General features: G+C 42.1%; 1 protein-coding gene across 2 annotated transcripts; it reads right to left on the bottom strand.

Annotated features, from left to right (window-relative positions):
• Positions 1–1,702: 1,702 nt before the first annotated feature.
• LOC143292405 (uncharacterized) lies at positions 1,703–22,702 on the bottom strand. 2 transcript variants are annotated; one of them, XM_076602646.1, is made up of 4 exons: positions 20,328–22,702; positions 10,310–10,396; positions 5,589–6,093; positions 1,703–4,320 (listed from the first exon to the last, which is right to left on the bottom strand). In XM_076602646.1, exons 3-4 carry the CDS (start codon positions 6,056–6,058, stop codon positions 3,474–3,476), a joined length of 1,317 nt encoding a protein of 438 aa, XP_076458761.1. In that variant the 5' UTR covers positions 6,059–6,093; positions 10,310–10,396; positions 20,328–22,702; the 3' UTR covers positions 1,703–3,473. The 2 variants fall into 2 exon arrangements, with proteins under 2 accessions (XP_076458761.1, XP_076458762.1); XM_076602647.1 differs by lacking the exons at positions 10,310–10,396; positions 20,328–22,702 and adding an exon at positions 6,680–6,749.
• Positions 22,703–22,762: the final 60 nt, after the last annotated feature.

Below are 22,762 nucleotides of genomic sequence, written 5' to 3'. Positions count from 1 at the left end.
TACCCATCATGGTGGATTTCTTTTTCAGAATTTTGCCAGAGAACAACACTTATTTTGTCATGGGTTCTCTTTACTAGGCCCAACACTCGGCTTATATCACAGATTGACATAAGTTTACATTTGGGCCAACAGCAAAGTTAGAGCTGTATTATCAATGGTTTCTCCAGTCAGTGGGAAACCATTTACAGCTTAGTCTTTTGTGAAGGACTATGACTCTCAAACTAGGAGGCAAAATTGCACTGGCTCTTGGTGCTGCAGCCTTGTGGGCTAGTTGGCCTTTGGGAACCATCCCAACGCCGACTGTCCTAAAACCCTCTTGGCCGAGAGAGTGGGGATGTATTTGGGCAAGACACTCTCCACTATAATCAAATTCTAGCCCAAATAGTCGGAACAGCAGTTGCGACCTCTGCTGTTCTGATGGTCATAGTCGGACACAACTGACTATCATATATATATATATATATATATATATATATATATATATATATATATATATGAATAAAATATGTGCTGTACACAGTACCTCGATTTATTGTTTTATCCAAAGGACTAGATACTCAGTTTGATTTTCCATTCAAACTTGGGAGAAAGGCGAGACCAGGGCCCTCATGGACACTGTGTTGACAGATGAGCATCTATTCCGCCACCTTGCTCCGGAAATGTATAAAACTACAAAAAGCACATACACACGCCCCAAAGAAGCAAAAACACAAATTAAATCAGACACAAAAAAAGGCCTTAATCATCAGTGTCTGAACATACACAGACTTTTACATGCACAAGAGTATATCAATTATTCTTTGCAAATTGACTGATACTAATCATTTGATGATTTACAATTAATTTTTTTTTTTTATCAGTAACTCTCTGCAAATTAAATTTTATGAATGTGTGTGTGTGCGAACTTGTGTGTATGTGTGTGCACGAGAAAGCGTGTGTTTATATGTATGTGGAAGAAAAAGTTTACAGAATTAAACGAAAAAACAACAACATGGAACATATGTAAATGACAGGGGAAAAAATCTGATATCAAACAGATGTGACAAGCAACGTACATGGCTGTATTACATAACATCTTGAATACCTTCAAGAGAATTCTGAGAATATTCTCTCTGTGTACATGCGTGTGCATGCGCATGTGCACAAACATGTGCGGTTGTATACTTAAGTGTGTGCCCCCCCCGCACACACACACACTGTGTGACTGTTTACTATGTAACTACCTGTCTAGCTAACTGTGTTGTATGTGCATTTGTTAGGAGGCCAGTGTTAAAGGAGACTTATGAACAAAATTATTTACAGCAGTCAACACAGCCATCTGCTGTAGTGCAGGGCCCCAACAGTATAAAACTGGATATGGCGGTGTACGCTTGACAACATATGTTTTATCAAAAGTTTCGCCATTTCAACATATACTGACGTTCATAACCCCTGCTGCTGGGCCGCAAACAGCCACCTTAATACACATGTACATTAAAAAAAAACACTTGTTTGCAGTGAACGTGCTAAAACGCACACAACTACACATGCACACTCGCTACACATATTTACATTACATCTATAAATTGCGCACTTGCTGTCCACTTAAAAAAATTAACCTTTGTTCTTTGTAGCAGCTGTCAGGTGTTGGCGACAATGGCCCCGCCTATTCTGTTTGTGAGGGTGGTGGTGGGGGATGGGGGGGGGGGGGGGGGGGGGGGGCGGGGGGTGAGGGGGGGGGGGTTATATAAAATGAGGCTTGCTTCAAAACTGTGTCGAGGCGTGTTAAAAGGCTGCACTCACAACAGACATAATCCGTTAGACCACACGGCTAGCACTGATTCCGATCATCATCACAGGAGCCTCACCTCATCGCCGTCATTTCAATCGGGACCCACTGTGTTGCCGCAGAAAATGATACAGGACCACGCAAAAACCGGCCTTCGTCCGGTGGATTTCTGTACTGTAACACCATAGCCCCAGCAGGCAAGGGCTATAAGGTCGCTGTGAACGGATGTACAAGCACACACACATACGCCCATATCCCCCCCCCCACATATATGCAAATACATATATGCACACACGCACGTTCCAATATTCCGTTGCTCCCACAGTGCAGGCATGCATACACACACATACCCCATCCTCTACACACGCACACGCGCGCGTACGCACGCACGCACGTGTGTGTGTGTGTTGGGGCTCATGTACACTTATGTGCATTTGATTGTGCTTTCATATATGTGAAACTGCATGTTTGTTGCATATCTGTTACGCATGCATGTGTGTGTGTATGTCACTATGTGTAAATGTGTCTGCAAGTGTTACATCTATTTGCTTATTTATCATCACTATTGTCTTTTTTTTGTGCGCTCAGAGTTGACTTCATCAAGATTTTGCGCCTTATAAATATTATTATTAGTGGTAGTAGTATTTTTATGTATTTATCTATTATTTTTTATTTATTCATTTCATTTATTTATTTCTTCTTATTTATTTTTTTATGTATTTACTTATTTTATTTTATTATTTTTATTTTATTTTTATTTTTTCTCAAGGCCTTACTAAGCGCGTTGGGTTATGCTGCTGGTCAGGCATCTGCTTGGCAGATGTGGTGTAGCGTATATGGATTTGACCGAACGCAGTGACGCCTCCTTAAGCTACTGATACTGATACTGTGAACGGATACATTCGAACACTACACACACACACGTAGGCTTTAAAAACACCAGTTCCTCTGTGGGAGCCCAACTGCCAGTGGTGGACATTATAACATGGTCAATGTTTCGATACACACAACCAAATATTTCATTTCATTTCATTTCATTCATTTAATTTCATCACAACAAATTACTCGGCAAACCAAGCCGTAATTTTACTAAACAGTCCCTAAAACACTTTTTATCCACATATTCAAAATATTGCTCACACTGAAAACCAGTTTTAAACAGTCTGTAGTTATGATATATATCTTTAGACACTACTGACTCGTCCCACTCCTGCATAAATATATCTTTCATTCTTTGCTTAAATAATGACAAAAATGTTTGCTCACAACCAACGCCTTGTTGCAACCAGACATATCCAAACCCAAGTCTAAATAAAGTATTTTTTACTAAAGACACCCAGCATTTTTTTCCCCTTTCGTCTAAGTTAAACAACATCAAATATGCCTGTCTGGGTAATCGGTGCACATTCATATTCAGCAACCTTAACCAGTACTTGATACACCTTGTTGCACTATTTATATACAGTGGATAACGTCCTAATTCGCCGTATGCAAACTTGTTTGGTACTCTAAATGTTATGTTCAAAAAGCGTTTACATGCAAAGGAATGAACTTTCTCAATATTATCAAGTCTGTTAAGACCCCACATCTCAGAAGTGTACAAAAGGAGAGAAAAACTGTTGAGAGAGAGAGAGAGAGAGAGAGAGAGAGAGAGAGAGAGAGTTCATACGTGTATATGTGCACAGATAATTACGATAAAACAAACTCAGGAACTCAGAGTCTCATTGGAGCTGTCCGACAGCCCGTGTGCCGCCCGGTTGTTGCCGACAAGGGGGGCGACCAGATAGAAGGTCACCGCGTACTGCGCGAGGAAGGTGATCAGCAGGATAAGGAAGACCAGAAGGACCCACAACGTGTTCCTTCCCCAGCAAGCCCCCCCTCTCCTGCCCTCCCCTCTCCCTCCATGATCCTGCCTCCGGGGTTCATGAACCGTGGCTGGGAACAGGGACCCTTCCCGACGCACAAGATCCTCCACCTCTTCCTCGGTCAGCAAACACGGGGATGGCGGAGTCTCCAGCGAGGATGCCGTTGCGGCGGAGGGACCCTGCCCCCCTGAAGAGGACGGGTTTTCCAGGAGACGGGAGAGGGTGGGGCCGGGAAGGGTCAGGTACCGCACGTGGTAAACCAGGTCCCCGGCAACCCTGCGCAGGTCTTCCCGGCTGGAGCCCCGGCCGCAGCGAGACTCGGTCCAGCCGAGGACGGCCTTGTAGACCAGGACCTCGTCTTGCACGCCCTGCAGGTGGTCGGCCCGCACCACGTCCAGCAGGCAGTGGTAGCAGAGCTGAGCCACGGCGGAGGCGTTGCCCAGGACCTTGCCCCCGTGCTGGAGGACCTGGGCCAGGCACTGGTCGTGCTCGTCTCGGTAGTTGAGGTGGTGAGCCGTCTCCAGGAGCACGCAGAGGTGGTCCGCGCCGTGCCGACCCGGATGGTGGTGGCGCAGGTAGTGGAAGCACTTGTGGACGACGGGGACCAGCTGGTACTTGTCCGCGGCTTTCAGCGCCTCCCACACTGTGTTCACCTTCAGTTTGTCCACTCGCCGCTTGTCCGCGTACCTGGTCGGTGGCACAGACAAACGCGTCCTTTCAGGTGTTTTGCTGTTGTTGTTGTTGATGTTGAAGGGAATAACTACAAGATAAGATCATCTGGGAAATTTTTTAACGACCTAAAAAGACTGTCGTAGGATTTTTTTTTTTTTCAACGCAAGAAAAGTCTGAGATGGAATTCTTCTTTTTTTTTTTTAAGTTATTTTTTAATTTACGGGATAAGTCTGACATGGAATACTTTTTTTTTCATTACATGATAAGTCTCACATCAGTGGAATATTTCTACTAGTAATCACAAGATAGGTCTATACGCAAGTGAGTAGCCTTCTTTGACTGAGAGATCGGTTTAACTTGGTAGTCATTATGATATTTTTATTTACAGGATGCCTCACATTTTTTTTAAATTACAGGGTACGTCTCACATGTATACTAAAAAAAGAAAAAAGAAAAAAAGAAAAGAAAAGAAGAATAAGAAGAAAAGAAAAAAAGACTAACAGGAACATGTTTTAAAATTTCAATCAGTCTAAAGGGAATATGGGATACTTTTGACTGTGCTATAAGATTGACGTCTTCATTTTAAGAATAATTTCCGGCAGAATAATTAACTACATGAAAAAAAAAAAAAAAAAAAAAAAAAACTGACAAGAAATTCATAGTGCACAAACAACAACAACTACAACAACTAACAGCTGATATTCTGTTTGCTGAATAAGACTGACAAGTGATAATCTTTTAATTGCATTGATTCGTCCATTCATTTACACGATCGATAATTTTATTCAATTTGTTTTACAGTTGAAGCTATTTTCTTGACTTAGTCACATTCATTTCATTCAGTTAAAGCCAAGGACCAACTAAGGGTTGAAATACATATCGATACCTTCATTTAAATACCAGAATATCAGAATAACTGGGTTTTAAGAAGAATCAGAGAAGTTTAATTGTATCTTTTGGGGTGTACAGGATACAATAGACAAATTGAATCTCTGCTTCAGTGAGTGAGAGCTGGAGAGAGAGAGAGAGAGAGAGAGAGAGAGAGAGAGAGAGAGAGAGAGAGCCAGGACTGGATGATTTTGTTGCAAGGCCATTGACGCGTACAAACGGAGCAAGCAAAACAAAATGATAGTCAGAGACAGAAAAAAACATATTCAGGACTCGGTATGGTTTAATTTTCAGGCCATTTGCCCACACGATGGAGTGAGCAGAACAGAGTATGAGAGAAGCGGAGAAAGTCTTTTTTTTCTCAATGGTACAAAGGGGAATTTGGAAACCCTCACCTCAGAATGAGTCTGAAGGCCTCTGGGGACACGTCCGGGATTTCGATGTCTTTGTCCTCAGTCCACGGTGTTCGGAACATGGCCTGGAAAATGGGAGACACGGCCGCCAGGTTGTTCCTGCTCCCCAGCAACAACTCCCTGTCCTGCCCAACCACAAAGCGGGCGGTCCTGTCTGGGCCTGAGAGGCCGAAGGGAGTCTCCTTTTGGCCGGCAGGGTTCCATGGTCCACGCGTGTCATTGTTGTGTCTGGTGGCGTTTCCATCATTGCTGGCATTCTGTGGGCAGTGGTTTCCCCAGATACCGGTTGCAAGGCTCCTGTCTTTGGATTGGTCTTCTATCAGTAGTGCACAGTCTTCTTTTGATTGTCCTATCAGCAGAACACGATCTTCTTTGGAGACAGCCATCTCCCCTCCGCCCCTCTCTCCCTCCCTAAAAAGTGTCTTCAGATGGAGGACCTTGTTTCTGTTCATTCACTGGCACACGTTCTTGGGGATGAATTTGTTCACTGAAACCAACCATCTCGTTATGTTAACCCTGTGGGACAATATGCCGAAGTACTTGTCAAAATATACCATCACAGAACCATATCAGTTTGGTATGGCATTGTTGAACTATCTCAAAATGCTTATGATACAACCAATTTAAATTATCATTATTATTTTTTTTAACTTTTTTTTTATAACTACGATATTGCCAGAGTAACGAAAGTAGAGATCACCATTTCAAGTCAACATAATATCACTGCGCCACTGAGCTTTTTTTTTTTTTTTTATCATCACAAAGCTATTTCATATATATATATATAAAAAAAAAAATGTCTCTGAACCATTTCAAATGAAGATGGCACCACTGACTCAACTAAACATAGCACAACTGAAAAGGAATTCAGCTTAATACGATTTAAGTAAAAGATCAGTGGTCCAGCGTAACGCGGATTTTTGTTGTTGTTGCAGATGTGGTGTAGCATATATTATGGATCATTCCGCACGCCTAGACGCCTCACTGAAGCTGAAACTTAGCACAGTAGTCTGCATTTCGGAGTTACTGAAGCATACTGTAACATTTCGCAGTGACAGAAAACAGATTGTAACCTTCCATTCACGTCTTCACCCCTCTCTTCAGGTTTTCAAGAAGCAAATAATAGGACAAATGACTTCAACGCGGATACCTCAGACACAGTCACAGCATATTAATTTTGAGCAAGTACTGATACAAACAGGCGGCAACCGTGCCTGCTTTTTATTCACTCTCACGACCATCCCAGAAAGTGTCACGCTGTAGGCCTGTGTTGAGTTAATTCCACGGCCCATTTCCGTGGAGTGCTGTGTAAATCGATCGTTTGCACCCTGACCCCGACGTCTCACAGAAAACAAAATCTGCTGCTGGATAAAGGAAACCTGCATACAACGTGTGGCTGTCTCAATTTCACAAAGCTGGTCTATCTGTGAACACAACAGGTTTATTTCCCCCTTACATATGTTCAAATGTGGGACGTTCACCCACTGATCCGCCGCCGACAGATGGCTTTTGTGTTGCCCGTGATATGATCGGTCTGGCATACGTGTGTGTGTGTGTGTGTGTGTGTGTGTGTGTGTGAACAAAGTCAACAACAAACAACAGACGGTTCGCGTGTACGCAGAATTATAATCATGAGGAGGCTGGAAAGAGGAAAAGGAGGGGGTACGTGACAAACACCTGCTATTGTCATGGTGAAAACTGTGGCCAGAGAATAACTGGCAACACGATAAGGCATGCAGCGAATTGCATGTCTTTCTTTGTATTTTCACACTTAAGTAACTGCAGCTCTCACACTCAAATAATTTTTTATACTGTAACTCTGTGTGACTGACAGGAAGTCAATTATGGTGATGTCATCGAATCTTTTGACTCTGTTTTGTAAGAGTATCTGACACGTACATGAGTGGGTTTTTCTTGTAGTTCACTTGGAAATCACACCACTGTTGTCTTAGTTGCATTTTCTTCGGGCACAAGGAGTAGAAAGACGAGCTATATTGAGTGGCTAGTGATCACTTGAACTGTTTTCTCCAGGATCAGACAGTAGAATTGTCTTGCCGGCATGAACGATGAGTGTTTCTCTTTTTCTGTTTGTGCATACTTTTTTCTCTTTTTTCTCTGTGTGTCTGAGAGAGCTCTTCATGATGCACAAACCACAGGTCGTTCATCCTGAATCAGTACTGCACTTTGTATTTGTATTTGTATTTCTTTTTATCACAACAGATTTCTCTGTGTGAAATTCGGGCTGCTCTCCCCAGGGAGAGCGCGTCGCTACACTACAGCGCCACCCTTTTTTTTTTTTGTATTTTTTCCTGCGTGCAGTTTTATTTGTTTTTTCCTATCGAAGTGGATTTTTCTACAGAATTTTGCCAGGAACAACCTTTTTGTTGCCGTGGGTTCTTTTACGTGCGCTAAGTGCATGCTGCACACGGGACCTCGGTTTATCGTCTCATCCGAATGACTAATTTAAGCTATGCTGACTGGCGTCGCATTTTAATCTGGACTGGTTTCCAGACGTCATAGTAACCTAGAACCGGGGACACTGATGTGAGTTTGGCTGCAGCCGAGGCGACTTGGGCTGCTACTGATGTGAGCGCGGCTGCCTTAGACGTGAGTGCGGCTGTCACTGAGTTGTGTCTGGCTATCATTAAAGGTGGGATTTGTTGCCACTGAGATAAACTTGGCTTCGTGGAAGGTAGCTTTTGCTGCGAAGGGATTTGGGCTGCTACTGATGTGATTTGGTTGCCATGGAGGTGATCATGTCTGCCATGGAAGTGATGCTGGCTGCTATTCAGGTGTGTTTAGCCGGCGTAGAAGTGAGCTTCGCTGCCTCTTTCGTGAATTTAGGTACTGTTGAGGTGTGCCTGGCTCCGACTGAGGTGTGTCCGGCTGCGACTGAGGTGTGCCTGGCACCCATTGAGGTGTTTCTGGCTGTCACTGAGGTGTTTCTGTCTACCATTAAAGTAGTTTCTGGCAGCCATTGAGATGTCTGTCTACACTGAGGTGTTTCTGGCTATCACTGAGGTGTTTCTGGCTTCCATTGAGGTATTTCTGTCTGCCAATGAGGTATTTCTGTCTGCCATTGAGGTGTTTCTGGCTTCCATTGAGGTGTTTCTGCCTGCCATTGAGGTGTTTCTGGCTGCCACTGAGTTATTTCTGTCTGCCATTGAGGTGTTTCTGTCTGCCGCTTGAGGTTCCTGTCTGCAATGTAGGTATTTCTGTCTGCCACTGAGGTGTCTCTCTACCACTGAGGTGTTTCAGTCTGCCATTGAGGTATTTCTGGCAGCCTTTAAGGTGTCAGCCCGCAACTGAGGTTGTCAGTGAAGCATTTCTGGCGGCTACTGAACCAGTACCTATTTTGATGGACATATGAAGACATGTAGCTTTAAATTCTGACATAACTGACGTCGCTCAAGATGGCAGCAACACTGAAGCAAAGATGGGGAAGAAATCACCAACAGGCCTATATCAAGAAGCCTCCCAATGTAAACAAACAAGCAAACACCCCCTGCCTCCCTCCCCCACGCCACCGCCCCCCCCCCCCCCGCACCCGCCCTCCACGCGCGCGTGTGTGTGTACAGAAAAAAAAAATAATCGTCACAATTACCAAATAATCTAATGATTCCCATCTACACAATATTGACAACACAACCCATCAGATTTTAGTAAATTGTCGGCCAGGGTGGGAAACAAAATAAGTAGCATGTGACTTCGATTCCTCACCCAACCACTGAACCCCCTGTCCTTCTTCTCCTCCACTCAGTCTTTCCACCAGCATCCCCCCTCCCCCCCCCCCCCCCCCCCCCCCCCCAAAAAAAAGGGAAAATAAGAAAAAGAAAAAGGTGAATACTTTTTTTTTTTATGTAAAGGATGAAAAGCAACAACTTTATTTGGAAAATAAAAGATACATATATCTCTCACACACTCGTACAGGAGACAAACAATATCTAAGTAAGCCCCTTCCCCCCCCCCCCTCCCCCTCCACAGACTCCCCTCCCCCCCACCCCACACACACCCCTCACACTTCCCTTCCTGACCCACTACTAAATTACAACAACAACAAAAAAGATGGGAACCACACACACACTCAATCTCACACACTCTCGACTCAGATGAACAGAAGAATTTCGAACTCCAGTCCATATCAAGTGTCAATTTGAGAATCTTGGGATGACACGGGAGTTCGTCTGGCCGCAGGCTGTAGTGATGGTGTGGGAAGTCGCAGGGTCCACGACTCGTTCCAACAAGTTTTTTTTTATTTTTTTTTTTTATTTTTATTTTTTTTAACATTTTTAAAATTCCACTTCGATAGGTTGACATTTCACAACAACAACAGCATCTTAATGGACATTTATAAAGAAGAAAAAACAAACACAAGGACAAAAAAACAAACCAAAAACCAAAAACAAACAACAACAAACACCATAAATACTCTGATAGAAACAGCCAAGCAGCTGGATTATACACTGGTTGGTTATCATCATGGAGTATTATCATTCATTTCTTAAGATCTTACACAAGCTGTCAAGGAATACAAACTGTCAAGTATCTTAGAACACGTTCACAGCAAGTGAACACCTCAATCATTTCTTATGAATATCAATTTTTTTTTTTTTTAAAAAGAAGAAGAAAATAAATATGGGTGGTTAATTTTCGTTAATCATGAACAAAAAAGTGAATACATCAGTCACACGTTCACCACTTACCTGATCTCAGAATCCCCAGACAACATCAGTGCACGGCTTTACTCTCTGGAGTCCACTGCAAGCTGTGATCCTCCTGCTGACTACGCTCTGCACAGTTCACACACACACACACACACACACACATTGTTTGGTCCTAAATTAAAACTGTTGTCGTTATGTGGCGGAAAGTTTTGTGAAACAGAGAGACGGGGTGAGAAAGGGGGGCGGGGAGGGATCTCTCTCTCTCTCTATATATATATATATGTGTGTGTGTGTGTGTGTGTGACTCAGCACGCAAAAACCCGGCTTAAATCGCAATTTATCATTTTTGACTCACTTGTGTAAACAACGTGAGTCTATGTTTTAACCCGGTGTTCGGTTCTCTCTCTCTCTCTCTGTGTGTGTGTGTGTGTGTGTGTGTCTGTGGTAAACTTTAACATTGACATTTTCTCTGCAAATACTTTGTCAGTTGACACCAAATTAGGCATAAAAATTGGAAAAATTCAGTTCTTTCCAGTCATCTTGGTTAAAACAATATTTCACCTCTGGGATGGCCACACAAAAATTAAAAAAGAAGCCTAATCATATGCAAACTGCAAGTACTGTTATATTTATATTTTTTGTATTCTCTAAACTTGGCACTTTGACCTCTTATTCTGACACAACAACAAGAGGAGTCATTATTATTATTTTTTGTTCAAACAGGAACTTCTTTTGCTAAGCATGGAATTTTTATTTATTTTGCAAACGTTTTGGTGCAAATAGTAAAGAAGGGAAATTACTCTGTAATTAATGCTAGGGGACTTAATTTATCACAAGTGAGTCTTGAAGGCCTTGCCTCTCTTGTTTATATTTGTATACCTTCTACAAGTTTAAAAATCACAGATTAAAAACAATAAGAATTAAACAAAAACAAACAAACAAACAAACCAAAAAAAAAAAAAAAAAAAAACCACACACAAAAAAAAAACAACAAAAATAACAACAACAAAAACCCAAACAAACAAACAAACAAAAAACCCCACCCCAAACCAGAATGGATCTATCTGTCATAGTTTTTTTTTACTATAATTTTTTCTAAGTTCGTGTGCCCAATGAGTAGAAATGGAGAAATTAGCTCATGAAAAAACAACAAAAAACACATATATTTGTGTGCCTATTAAAAAAAACAAAAAAAACAACAACAACAACAAATAACAAGAATTATCCTGAATACCTATGTGGTGTCAAAAGATTCAAAACTGAATAAGCTTTAAATTTCCATATAAAAGAGGCACAGGAAAATTCGTATTTTCTCTCTGTATTACACAAACGAAGACAGGTATGGCAAGTGGAGGAGTGACGTCATGCAATACAGATTATTCAGCCACGTGTAAAAACCCACATATTTCTCTGCCTGTAACTTTAAAACAAGAATTTTCCTGAACATATGTGTGGTAAGAGACGATTCAGAATTAAGTAAATTTTAGATTTCGATATAACAAAGGCACAGGAAAATTCTTATTTTCTCTCAGAACTCAAACAAAGACAGGAATGGCAAGTGGAGGAGTGACGTCATGCAATACAGATTATACAGCCACAAGAGAGCCGACGGCGACAGTGAATGTTTAAATATTTCACGCCTATACCTAAGCTGATGCATGAATCTTTGGAACTTCGGCTTAGATCCTGATCAAACTAACGTTTACGATCTGCAGTCATATGTATTGCCACACAATCAGATGATGTAAAATCAGCCGGGAACATAGATTTAATTATTAATCTCTATGGCCTGGAAGCGCAAATCCACTGACGGTTACAACAGAAGTGACGATCATGTCGTTTGTATACAGCATTAAGCTTACCAACAGCTCCAGCGTCTTGACAAGGATGGAGATTGTGTGTGAAAGTGGTTAAGGGAGTGAGACTGCGCGCGCGCGCGCGCGTGTGTGTGTGTGCTCGCATGTACACATGAGTGCGCGTTTGTGTGTTTTGTGCATGCTCAAAAAATGTTCGTGTGCGTATGTGCGCGTGTGTATATGTGCATGTGTGCCCACGTGTACGTTTGCGATTTATGAGCGCGCGCGCGCTCGCGTGTGTATGGGTGTGTTCGTTCGCGCACGTGTTTTCTCTGTAAGTGTGGAAAAACATAAACACGTGAAAAAAAAATCTAACTACACATGTGACATATACACCAAAACAAATTTAAAAAAAAAAATCTGTCTATACTTTCACGAGTGAGTGCCATAAATTATCTTCCTGCATCGTCATGGTTCTGGCTTTCATTTTCTCTCTTTCTAACTTTTGATCTCCTGGGATCTAAAACGCTGGATAATTGTTCCCGGCTCAAGCCATAAGCGGAACATCTGTCGCTGTCGCTGTCATCAGTAACTTGAAAGAAGGTCGAGAATGTAAATTTTACGTTCGAGGTATGTCATCGGCGGAACACCTGATGGCACAGCGGTTGAACGCTCATTATCTCGAGGTCATTAAAAATAGAATGTAGCAGACCGGTGTAGCTGGTTTTAGGTCCTCTGGCTGAACAAACACAAGATGGCGGAGATAGTCAACGTCTGAAGCCCGACTGCTCAGTTATTGTAAAATATCTACTGCCATGACTAGGACAACACGTGCAAGAAGAAATAAGTTCAACCCTTGTGTCCCGACGACTTCTTCGCACACCCCTGAAAAGGAAGACAAGCCCAAAGAAGCCAGAAAGCAGGAGAAACCTATTTTACCGAAGAGCAAGTCCCAGAACAGCCCCAGCAACCCAGAACCCGGGTCCGTTGAGACAGAATGCGATGAAGGCAGGAACTAAAATGAAATAAGGAGCGACATCACAGGCATGGAAGATCTCAAAAGAACGATCGTGGAACTGTGTAACCATGTGGCCTCCCTGGAAAAGACGGTCAACAACCAAAACCATCTGATCGAAAAGCTGACCAGGACGAGGCAAGTGAGTCTGCAGAACTCAGCCACGCAGACAGACGTCCCATGCCCACCCACCTTCTTAGAAGTTGCCAAAAAGGTCCCCTCTGCCCCATTGCGACCCACGACGATTGCCGCTCACCCCCAAAACCACCAAAATGGATTTAAAAAAAAACAACAAAAAAACGGCCACGGAAAACAAATGACGTCAGTGCTGCAAAAGACGTAAATCCCGAAAATTCAAATGACGTAAAAGGAGCAAAATACCAAGAAGACTACCAACCACTTGTTGCCGTTCTTTATGACTCGGTTCTCAAAGGTGTGCAACAAAAGAGGCTGGGCCAGTCCTACGGATTTGCTGCCGTGCCCCCAAAGACATACAACATAGAAGATCTTCAACAACAACGTGATGCCACCACCGAAGCAGCCAGCAGGCCCCTCGACGGCATTGTACTGCACTGCGGTATCAACAATCTGAAAAAGGAAGACGCCCGGACAGTGAGTAAGAAGTTTGTTGAAGTCGTAACATCTGTTCACAAAAGTCACCCTCAAGCACGCATCATCGTCAGCAAAGTAGCTCCAGTTAAACACCCAGAACTGGAAATCAAACGACAGCTGTTTAATGCTGTCATTTCCAACGACCTATTTGAATTAAAAGGCGTGTCGCTGGTCTCCCACGACAATCTCCATCCCATCAACCTCCAGGACAGTATCCACCCCACGAGGAAAGGCTCCAGCACCCTGGCCGTGACCCTTGGGCGCCACGTGAGACTGTTTTGGACAAAACCCAAGAGAACAACCAGGACTAGGCAGCAACCCCCCAGGGCATGCCCGTTCCACTGACAGGGACCTCCACGCTTTCCTGGAGAGAATCACTTGTGACACTCTCGGTCGTAATCAAGTATTTATTGATAAACTACAGTTTTGTTCTGTTTATTTTCCAGTTATTATAGTTAATTTAGCAGCTCACATATTAATATCATCTATTCATATCATTTTGACAATGTTTTTAAAGAACAATATCAAGATAATGCAATGGAACTGCAGATCATTGTCCACAAACATTGACTATTTACGACAAGACCTTGCATCAAACGAGTTTCATGTTCTTCTGCTTCAGTCTTTAAATGTCAAAAAGAATAACCTCCCTAAACTGAAGCAGTTCTATTACCCACCAGTTGTTGATCCGTATCGGACTACAGTATTGTATCAAACAGTCACCCGTTCCCAAAAATGTAGAAAATATTTCGTCATGTGCCACCACTATCAAGTTTTCTGATTCAGTTATTGTCAATTGTGTATCGATCTACTTACCAAATGGAGCAGACAGTGATAACACTGGTTGAAAACCGTCAAAGATCAAAGTGAAAAGTGGATAATTGGTGGTGATTTTAATGCTCACTCTCCTTTTTGGGAAAACGATCGTACTGTCGTGACCAGTAATAGGCTTGTAGAAAATATAGTGGATTCATCACTAAGATTACATAACGATGGCTCATGTACTAGAATTCCTGACGTACCCACTCATCGACCAACAGCTATAGATTTAACATTGACTTCACCCAACTTATCATGCTCATGGAAAACTTGTGACGATACATTAGGAAGTAACCATGTTCCAATATCCATCACGATTAACGAAAAAATTTAATTAGAAAATACTATCCAGGATGCAATCCCAAAGTACAACTACAAAAAAAGCAGATTGGGTCACTTTCGCAAATATTCTAAATGATCTAGATCTAACAGTATCTACCGAAGATAATATTGACAATATATACAACAAATTTTGCAACAATATTCTAAATGCTGCCAATGAATCTATTCCTAAAATGAATACATGCAGTGTTAAAAACCGTAATCACTTTGGCAATGTATGGTGGACTACAGACTGTGACAGAGCAGTCAATAAGAAAAAGCATACATTTAGAATATATAGAACAAAAAAGCATCGACTCAGAACCACAAGGCTATGAACCACGCCAAATTAAAAAGTAATAGAGTAATAGAACAAGCCAAGAAAACATACTGGACAACATTTTGTAACACCGAAGTCTCAGACTATAAAGATACTAAAAACGTGTGGGATCAATTAAATATCATAAAGAATGGGATAAAACTTCCAGAATATCCTGTCACTTTAGGAAACAACAAATTCCCTTCGACATAAGAAAAAGCTGAAGCATTTGTCAACTTGTTTTCTAAAGTGAGCAGACTAGATGGACTACCACAGGTACAGAAAGCACTCAGAGATAAAGAAGAAAAATCTGAAATTTATAACGATCCTGCTCCTGATAATCAACATTATGTTAATGCTCCTCTAACACACCAAGAAATGAAAGATGCAGTCTATTCCATTTCAAATAAGAAAACTTCGGTAGGAATTGATGCAATTTCTAATGAAATGATTAAGCATCTACCAGATAAATGGATGAACATTCTTCTTAATATATTCAAACGATGTTGGGACACTGATGTTCTCCCTAAAATCTGGAAGGAATCAATAATAGTTCCAATCAACAAACAAGTAAACCAAAAACACACATTGGCAGTTACAGACCTATAGCACTCACCTCTCATGTCTGTAAGTTGCTAGAAAAAATAATATTAAACAGACTCGTATACTACTGTGAAAAGAATAATGTCATCCCTGTAAATCAAGCTGGTTTTAACCACTCAGGTTCAGCACCAATTTGCGAGACGAAAATGTTTGCTTGCAACTTTTTTCGACATTACTAAAGCCTATGACCAAGTGTGACATTCACTACTAATGTTAAAACTGAAGACGATTGGATTATCAGGACATATATATATATATATATATATATATATATATATATATATATATATATATATATATATATATAACTTTATAAAAGACTTCTTAGAAAACAGAAAAATTCAGGCTAAAATAGGGAATACGTATTCATCTACACAAACATTACAGACAGATATTCCTCAGGGCTCTGTAATTGCTCCAATGTTGTTCAACATTCTAATGAATGATCTACCAAAAAAAACTAACAAAGAATGTTGTAATGGTTCAATACGCTGACGATATATGCATGTGGATGAAAGTTACAATAAAAAAGAACACGCCTGCCCGATATATGAATTACACGAAAAAGCTATATCAAAATGAATTAAACACAGTAGCAAATTAAATGAGCGAGAATGGTATACAAATATCAACCGAAAAAACACACTTGATGCTTTTTAATAATGGATCAAGTTCAGCAACATTGCCTTCCATTAAGATTTACGATAACACCCTGGAATATAAAAAAGTAGTTAAACTCCTTGGAGTACACCTTACATCAAAATTAACTTGGAATCATCATGTCGATTACATTTTAACAAAGGCCAGGAAAACATTAAACTTCTTAAAAATAGTATGCAAACAACCATGGAGCCAGGACATACTCATTCTACTACACCTTTGCACATCACTTGTTCAGTCAAAACTTATATATGCACAAGAAGTATACTTCAGTGCACCGAAATATTTATTGAAAAAAATTCAAAGCATAGACTGCAGAGCATATAAGCTGGCACTTGGCTTACCAGCCCATGCTTCCAGTAAGAAAACGTACAGTGCAGCGGGAGTATTACCATTAAAGGATCAAAGGGAACTTGCGTGTAGTAAATTTGTCTTGAGAAGTTTAACGGACGAAAATGATTTGGAATCGGAAATAAATCTCAAATCCGACCGCGATTTTCCAAAGAGAGCTAGATCTATATCCTCTCATACCACACTGAGAACATACACATCAAGTATTTTAACAAATTCCGCCGTGAATAAAACCCCACATTTGCTAAAAGGTCTGTAGTATCACCTACACCTGTATGGGAACTTGAAAGAGCGCAATTTGATATCGATCACACTGATCTGACCAAAGATGACAACATAAATTTACTTGCATCGCATGTACGAGTCCATTTGGAAGAGAAAATACCTTAATCATCTAAAGATTTTTACAGACGGATCTGTTGTAAATGATAGAGCTGGTGCTGCTTTCGTTATTCCAGACCTTAACTTTCAAAACTCTTTTCAACTGGGAGAGAATAAATCCATCTTCACAGCTGAACTCATAGCAATTCTAATGGCGTTAAATTTCATGATATCCTTTCCGAAAACTATATTTCAGATTCTATTTTGTGTTGATTTTAAATCAGTTCTTTACGCTATTGAACTTATAAAAGAAACGGTTAGGTATGAACTCTTTATTGAAATTAACCATTTGATTCACGAACTCTTACTAAGAGGCTCCCACATAACGTTTTGCTGGATTCCTTCTCATTGCGGTTTTTACTATAATGAAAAAAATGACATTTGGCTAAAAAAAAGGGGCTAGAAGCTCCACGAAGGAGTTAGATTTAAATATTTCGGTTTCACTACAGGAATGTTACACCATGGTAGAAAAAGTCCAATGGTCAAAATTTGAGTTTGAAGAAAAACACACCGGTAATTCGGAGTTACATAAGAACATAAAGAAAATGTATGGTTTCATGGGAAAACATTACCATAATGATTTTCATAAGAGGCAAATCATTTCTCTAATCTGCAGATGGAAAATGAATTGTTTTGGGACAAAATATGTCAGTAATGTTTCTTGCATCTGTGGTGCTCACATAACAGCCGATCATATACCAACTTGCAATATGTTAAAAAGCCATGATTGGTGGGAAATTCGCGCCACTCATCACTCTCGATGCAGATGACGCCGACCTGGATACACTCGTAAGCGACTTCAACGCAGCTGTAACTGAAACAGCCCAAACAACTCTTGGTAAACAACACATCAAAAAGAAGCCCTGGGTCACGGACGACATCCTACAGCTGTGTGACAAACGTAGAGACCTGAAAAAGAAAAAGAATGAAGAAGAAGGGGCAAAACAGTACAAAGCAGTTAACACCGAAATCAAGAGAAGCATGAAGAAGGCAAAGGAGAATTGGATTGAAGGAAAATGCCAGGACATAGAGGAAAACCTGACAAGAAACAACAGCAAGAAAGCCTACCAAGTTGTGAAAGAACTTACCAACACAAGGCAAGGTAGAACCATGTCCAACATCCAGACCAAGGATGGAAAATGTCTAACAGAAGAACAAGACATCCTAAAGCGATGGACAGAATACTGCTCAGAGCTATACAAGATACAGACCACAGGTGATCCAGCAATACTGAATGTTCTACCAGCCACTGATAACAGTAATCACCCCATACTCCGTGAAGAAATAGAGGCAGCAATAGCATCGCTGAAAAAAGGGAAATCGGCAGGAGTGGACAACATCCCATCAGAACTGGTCCAAGCAGGGGGTGAAGTTATGATAGATGTGCTACTGAAAATCTGCAACAAGATCTGGCAAACAGGGGAATGGCCCACACCGTGGACACAATCACTGATCATCACCCTTCCCCAAAAAGGCAATCTCCAGCAGTGTCAAAACTACCGCACCATCAGCCTGGTTAGTCATCCCAGCAAAGTCATGTTGAAGATCCTGCTTAACAGACTGAAACCACAAGCAGAAAACATCATTGCTGAAGAACAGGCAGGTTTCAGACCAGGAAGGAGCACAACTGAACAAATCTTCAACTTGAGGTTGCTATGTGAGAGGTACCATCAACACCAACAAGACCTCTACCACGTCTTCATTGACTTTAAGAAGGCATTTGACAGGGTCTGGCATGCAGCTTTGTGGGCTACCATGAATCTGTACAACATCAACGCCAACCTGATCAGACTGATACAGCACCTCTATGACAAAGCCACCAGCGCCGTCTACCTCAACAATAGCATCGGGGACTGGTTCAGAACCACAGTCGGAGTGAGACAAGGCTGTCTACTCTCCCCAACACTCTTCAACATCTTCTTAGAAAGAATAATGACTGACGCACTGGAAGAGCATGAAGGAACAGTCAGCATAGGCGGCAGAACAATCACAAACCTACGTTTTGCGACGACATTGATGGAATGGCTGGAAAAGAAGAGGAACTGGCAAGCCTGGTCAAACATCTGGACAAAGCCTCCACTTCGTATGGAATGCAAATCAGTGCGGAGAAAACCAAACTGATGACTAACAACACCAACGGCATCAGCATTGACATCAAAGTCAACGACGAAAAGCTTAAAACAGTCCACAGCTTCAAATATCTGGGAGCAATCGTGTCAGATGAAGGATCTAAACCAGAAGTACTCTCGAGAATTGCCCAAACAACAACGGCACTCAACAAGCTGAACACCATCTGGAACAACAAAAACATCGCTCTCAGCTCAAAAATCAGACTGATGCGTTCCCTGGTTATATCAATATTGCTCTACGCCTGCGAGACTTGGACCATGACTACAGACATCGAGAGAAGAATCCAGGCTGTCGAGATGAGATGCTTTCGTAGACTACTTGGCATCTCCTACAGAGACCACATCACTAACACGGAAGTGAAGAACAGAATCAAGCAAAGTATTGGACCCTACGAAGACCTTCTGTCCATAGTGAAGAAACGCAAACAGGTGGTATGGACACGTCTCCCGATCATCTGGTCTTGCCAAAACGTTCCTGCAAGGCACCGTACAAGGAGGCAGAAGGAGAGGACGGCAGAAGAAGAGATGGGAAGACAACATCCGGGGGTGGACAGGCTTGACGCTCGGTGACGCCCTGAGGAAATCAGAAAACCGTGAAGAGTGGAGAGGGGTGGTGGTCAGGTCAGCAGCGGTGCCCCAACGGTCTGAACCCAGACTACGGGAGAGGTGAAGGTGAAGGTGATATGTTAAAGTCTCAAATCCCTGAACTGAAATCATCTTCAGTGTTGACGATCTTCAGCAGTCCATTGCTAATGTATGATTTTTTCAACTCCTTGTTAAATAGTCCAGTTGGTTCGCTGTTATAGTTATTATAGTTATTAGTTTTTCATCAGAAATATGTTATATTGTTATGTTTTTTGTTTATTTTTTTAAACAAAACTTAAATCAATAATTTTCACACACACACACACACACACACACACACACACACACACACACACACACACACTTTCACTTACTCGTATGCGTACACAGTAATCCCCCCCCCCCCATCCCCCCTTCCCCCTCCTCCCATTCGATTTTTTTCCTTCCCTCCTCTAACATCACTTACAGTGAAAAGACGTTAAACTAAAGAACGAACAGGAGTCTGGCGCTGTGGGGCGTACAGGTCGTCGACATCACATGAAGACTGGTTGTCCGGTGGCCCAGGGGTTGCCCAGTGGCTCTGGGGTTCGCCTTTGACAGATGAAACACCGCCAAGATGGTGACTGGTCCTCCACAGCGAAAACCAATGCCTTACAATGTTCTTGTTTACACCCCCACCGCAATAACGAATTACCGCACCAGCTGCTGTGGCGAAGTGGCTAGCGTCGCGGACTGACGGTTGGGAGGACGCGGGTTCGAATCCCAGCGGAGGTGGGCTTTTCGGCCCGTGGCCGGCTCCTATCCAGAGTTGAGTGTGCTGTGGGCTTAAATGGGGAGACCGGGACCACACAGTCGAGTGTCATCCACTTCAAGGATGCGTCTTTGGGTGTGTTGCTCTAATTACCTGATCAACACTGCAAGTGTCTGTATCTCTCGGGCCTGGTTAACGCCTGGATATCATTATGACAGGAAGCGTAGAGTACAGCCTTGTCACGCAGTCCCAAACCAAAATGGACCTCCGTAGCAACACCGTCATCGTCATCCTCCTCCTCCATCATCATCAATATAAACAAAACAGTCTCAAAGTCTGTGGCCTTTCATGCCCTGCTCTCATTGTGACCTCAGTTTCGATACCCCTCCACTTCTGTGCTTGGGGCGAGACCTGTCAATGTCTTCAGTGTCGGCAGATTCATGGGGGTCTGTTGTTTGAGGGACGTGGTGGCGGTCTCCACTCTGGGAGGGACGCGGCTCCGCGACTAAGCCGTTAGTAGGGGTCTTAGTAGGTGGTGTCCTGAGTACGTTGAATCAGAACAGGCACCACTGAACACCACCGAAGTGACTCAGCAGCAGTGCAGGGTCTCCTCTGGTGTGTGGCCTCCTGGCGACCTAACATCGATGGTTCCCTGCGGACTGCCGTCGCTGACTCTGTGACGGACGAACCCGGGTGTGGCCGTGTATGGGGGAATCTAAATGAGCGGCGTGGGAGTAATGGAGTAGTGCCACTGAAACGGTGCAGATGATGGGGCAGAAAAAAAAATTACCGCAGAGAAAACGTTCTTAACTGGAAAAAACAATACCTCACAATGTTTATGTCGTGTACACCCTTGACAACAATGAACAACAGCAGAGAAAGCGTTCTTCTCAACTGACTGCAGTCTGGAACAACATGACCTTGAGTGCAGTTGCTAATAGATCGTTCAAGTTTACTCCAACCAAAACAAAGGCCTTGTGTGAACCGTGTCAAAAGTCACACAGCTTTGTTTCAAATGTCGTCTTCTAGTTTCACAAACAATACACAGTGGATCATGTTTTAGGGGAAAAAAAAATGTTTCCCGTCTCGCAACTTGTCACTACAGCAGCAGTGATGTACTTCAGAAATTGATTTTCTCAGAAGTACTTGTTTGATAAAAAGAGTTCATGCTGACCAGCCAAATGAAAATGCCTCATGTATCATTTCCACTGTAAAATGTGTTCATCTTTGGTACTTCGATATATTGTAGGCCCTATAGTTATGAATGTACATAAATGCTTATTGTATGTATGCATATATATATATATATATATATATATATATATATATATATATGATGCTAATTGTATGTATGCATTATGTATGTACACACACACACACACACACACAGAGACACACACATATATATATATTTAGTATAAATAATATTTAAATGTTTCGAATGCTCCAAACAGTTAAACCCGAGTTTGACAGGCCTCTGCTTATCCATGTCGCACGTGAATCTGCTGGCAAGATCATACCTGTGTGATCGGGGGTTCAGATTCAGAACAGATGCTCAGTACAGGTGTTCAGAACAGCCTGAATGCGCAAACCGTAAAAGTAATACAGTCGCCAGCAGCGCGCAGCTCGAAGCTGGTTCTCCTGTTCTTCATGTGCCTCTCTCTCTCTCTCTCTCTCTCTCTCTCTCTCTTCCCCCCCCCCCCTACATTAGGAGGCTGGTTGCGCTGAGCATCATCTATTTTAGTGCTAATCTGGTAAAGCATGGTGCGAAAGTAAATGTTTTTAGAGTATAGATATATTTATTGATGTTTCCTTTTAATTATTATATTATGTGTGTTGGGTGGAAGTAATTGTCTTGTGCTGGGTTTTAGGTTAAATTTGGAATAAAATAACATTTGCCTCTTTGGCATTTTATGACGCCCAGTCCGGAGTTGAGGTCTCACTCGTGTGTGTGTGTGTGTGTGTGTGTGTGTGTAAGTATTTACACATTGTTATCTCTTGTTATGATTTTGATATTTTGTGTTTTGCATTTATGGCTGGAAGTAGAAAACCCTGTACGCTTTATCCATTTCCTTCAGTATTTCTCTCTCTCTCTCTCTCTCTCTCTCTCTGTGTGTGTGTGTGTGTGTGTGTGTGTGTGTGTTTGTCTC

Source organism: Babylonia areolata, chromosome 18 (genome assembly GCF_041734735.1).
Source record: "Babylonia areolata isolate BAREFJ2019XMU chromosome 18, ASM4173473v1, whole genome shotgun sequence".
Taxonomy (NCBI): domain Eukaryota; kingdom Metazoa; phylum Mollusca; class Gastropoda; order Neogastropoda; family Buccinidae; genus Babylonia; species Babylonia areolata.
Note: the sequence above shows the minus strand (reverse complement) of the source record. Positions and strands in the feature narration are given on the sequence as shown.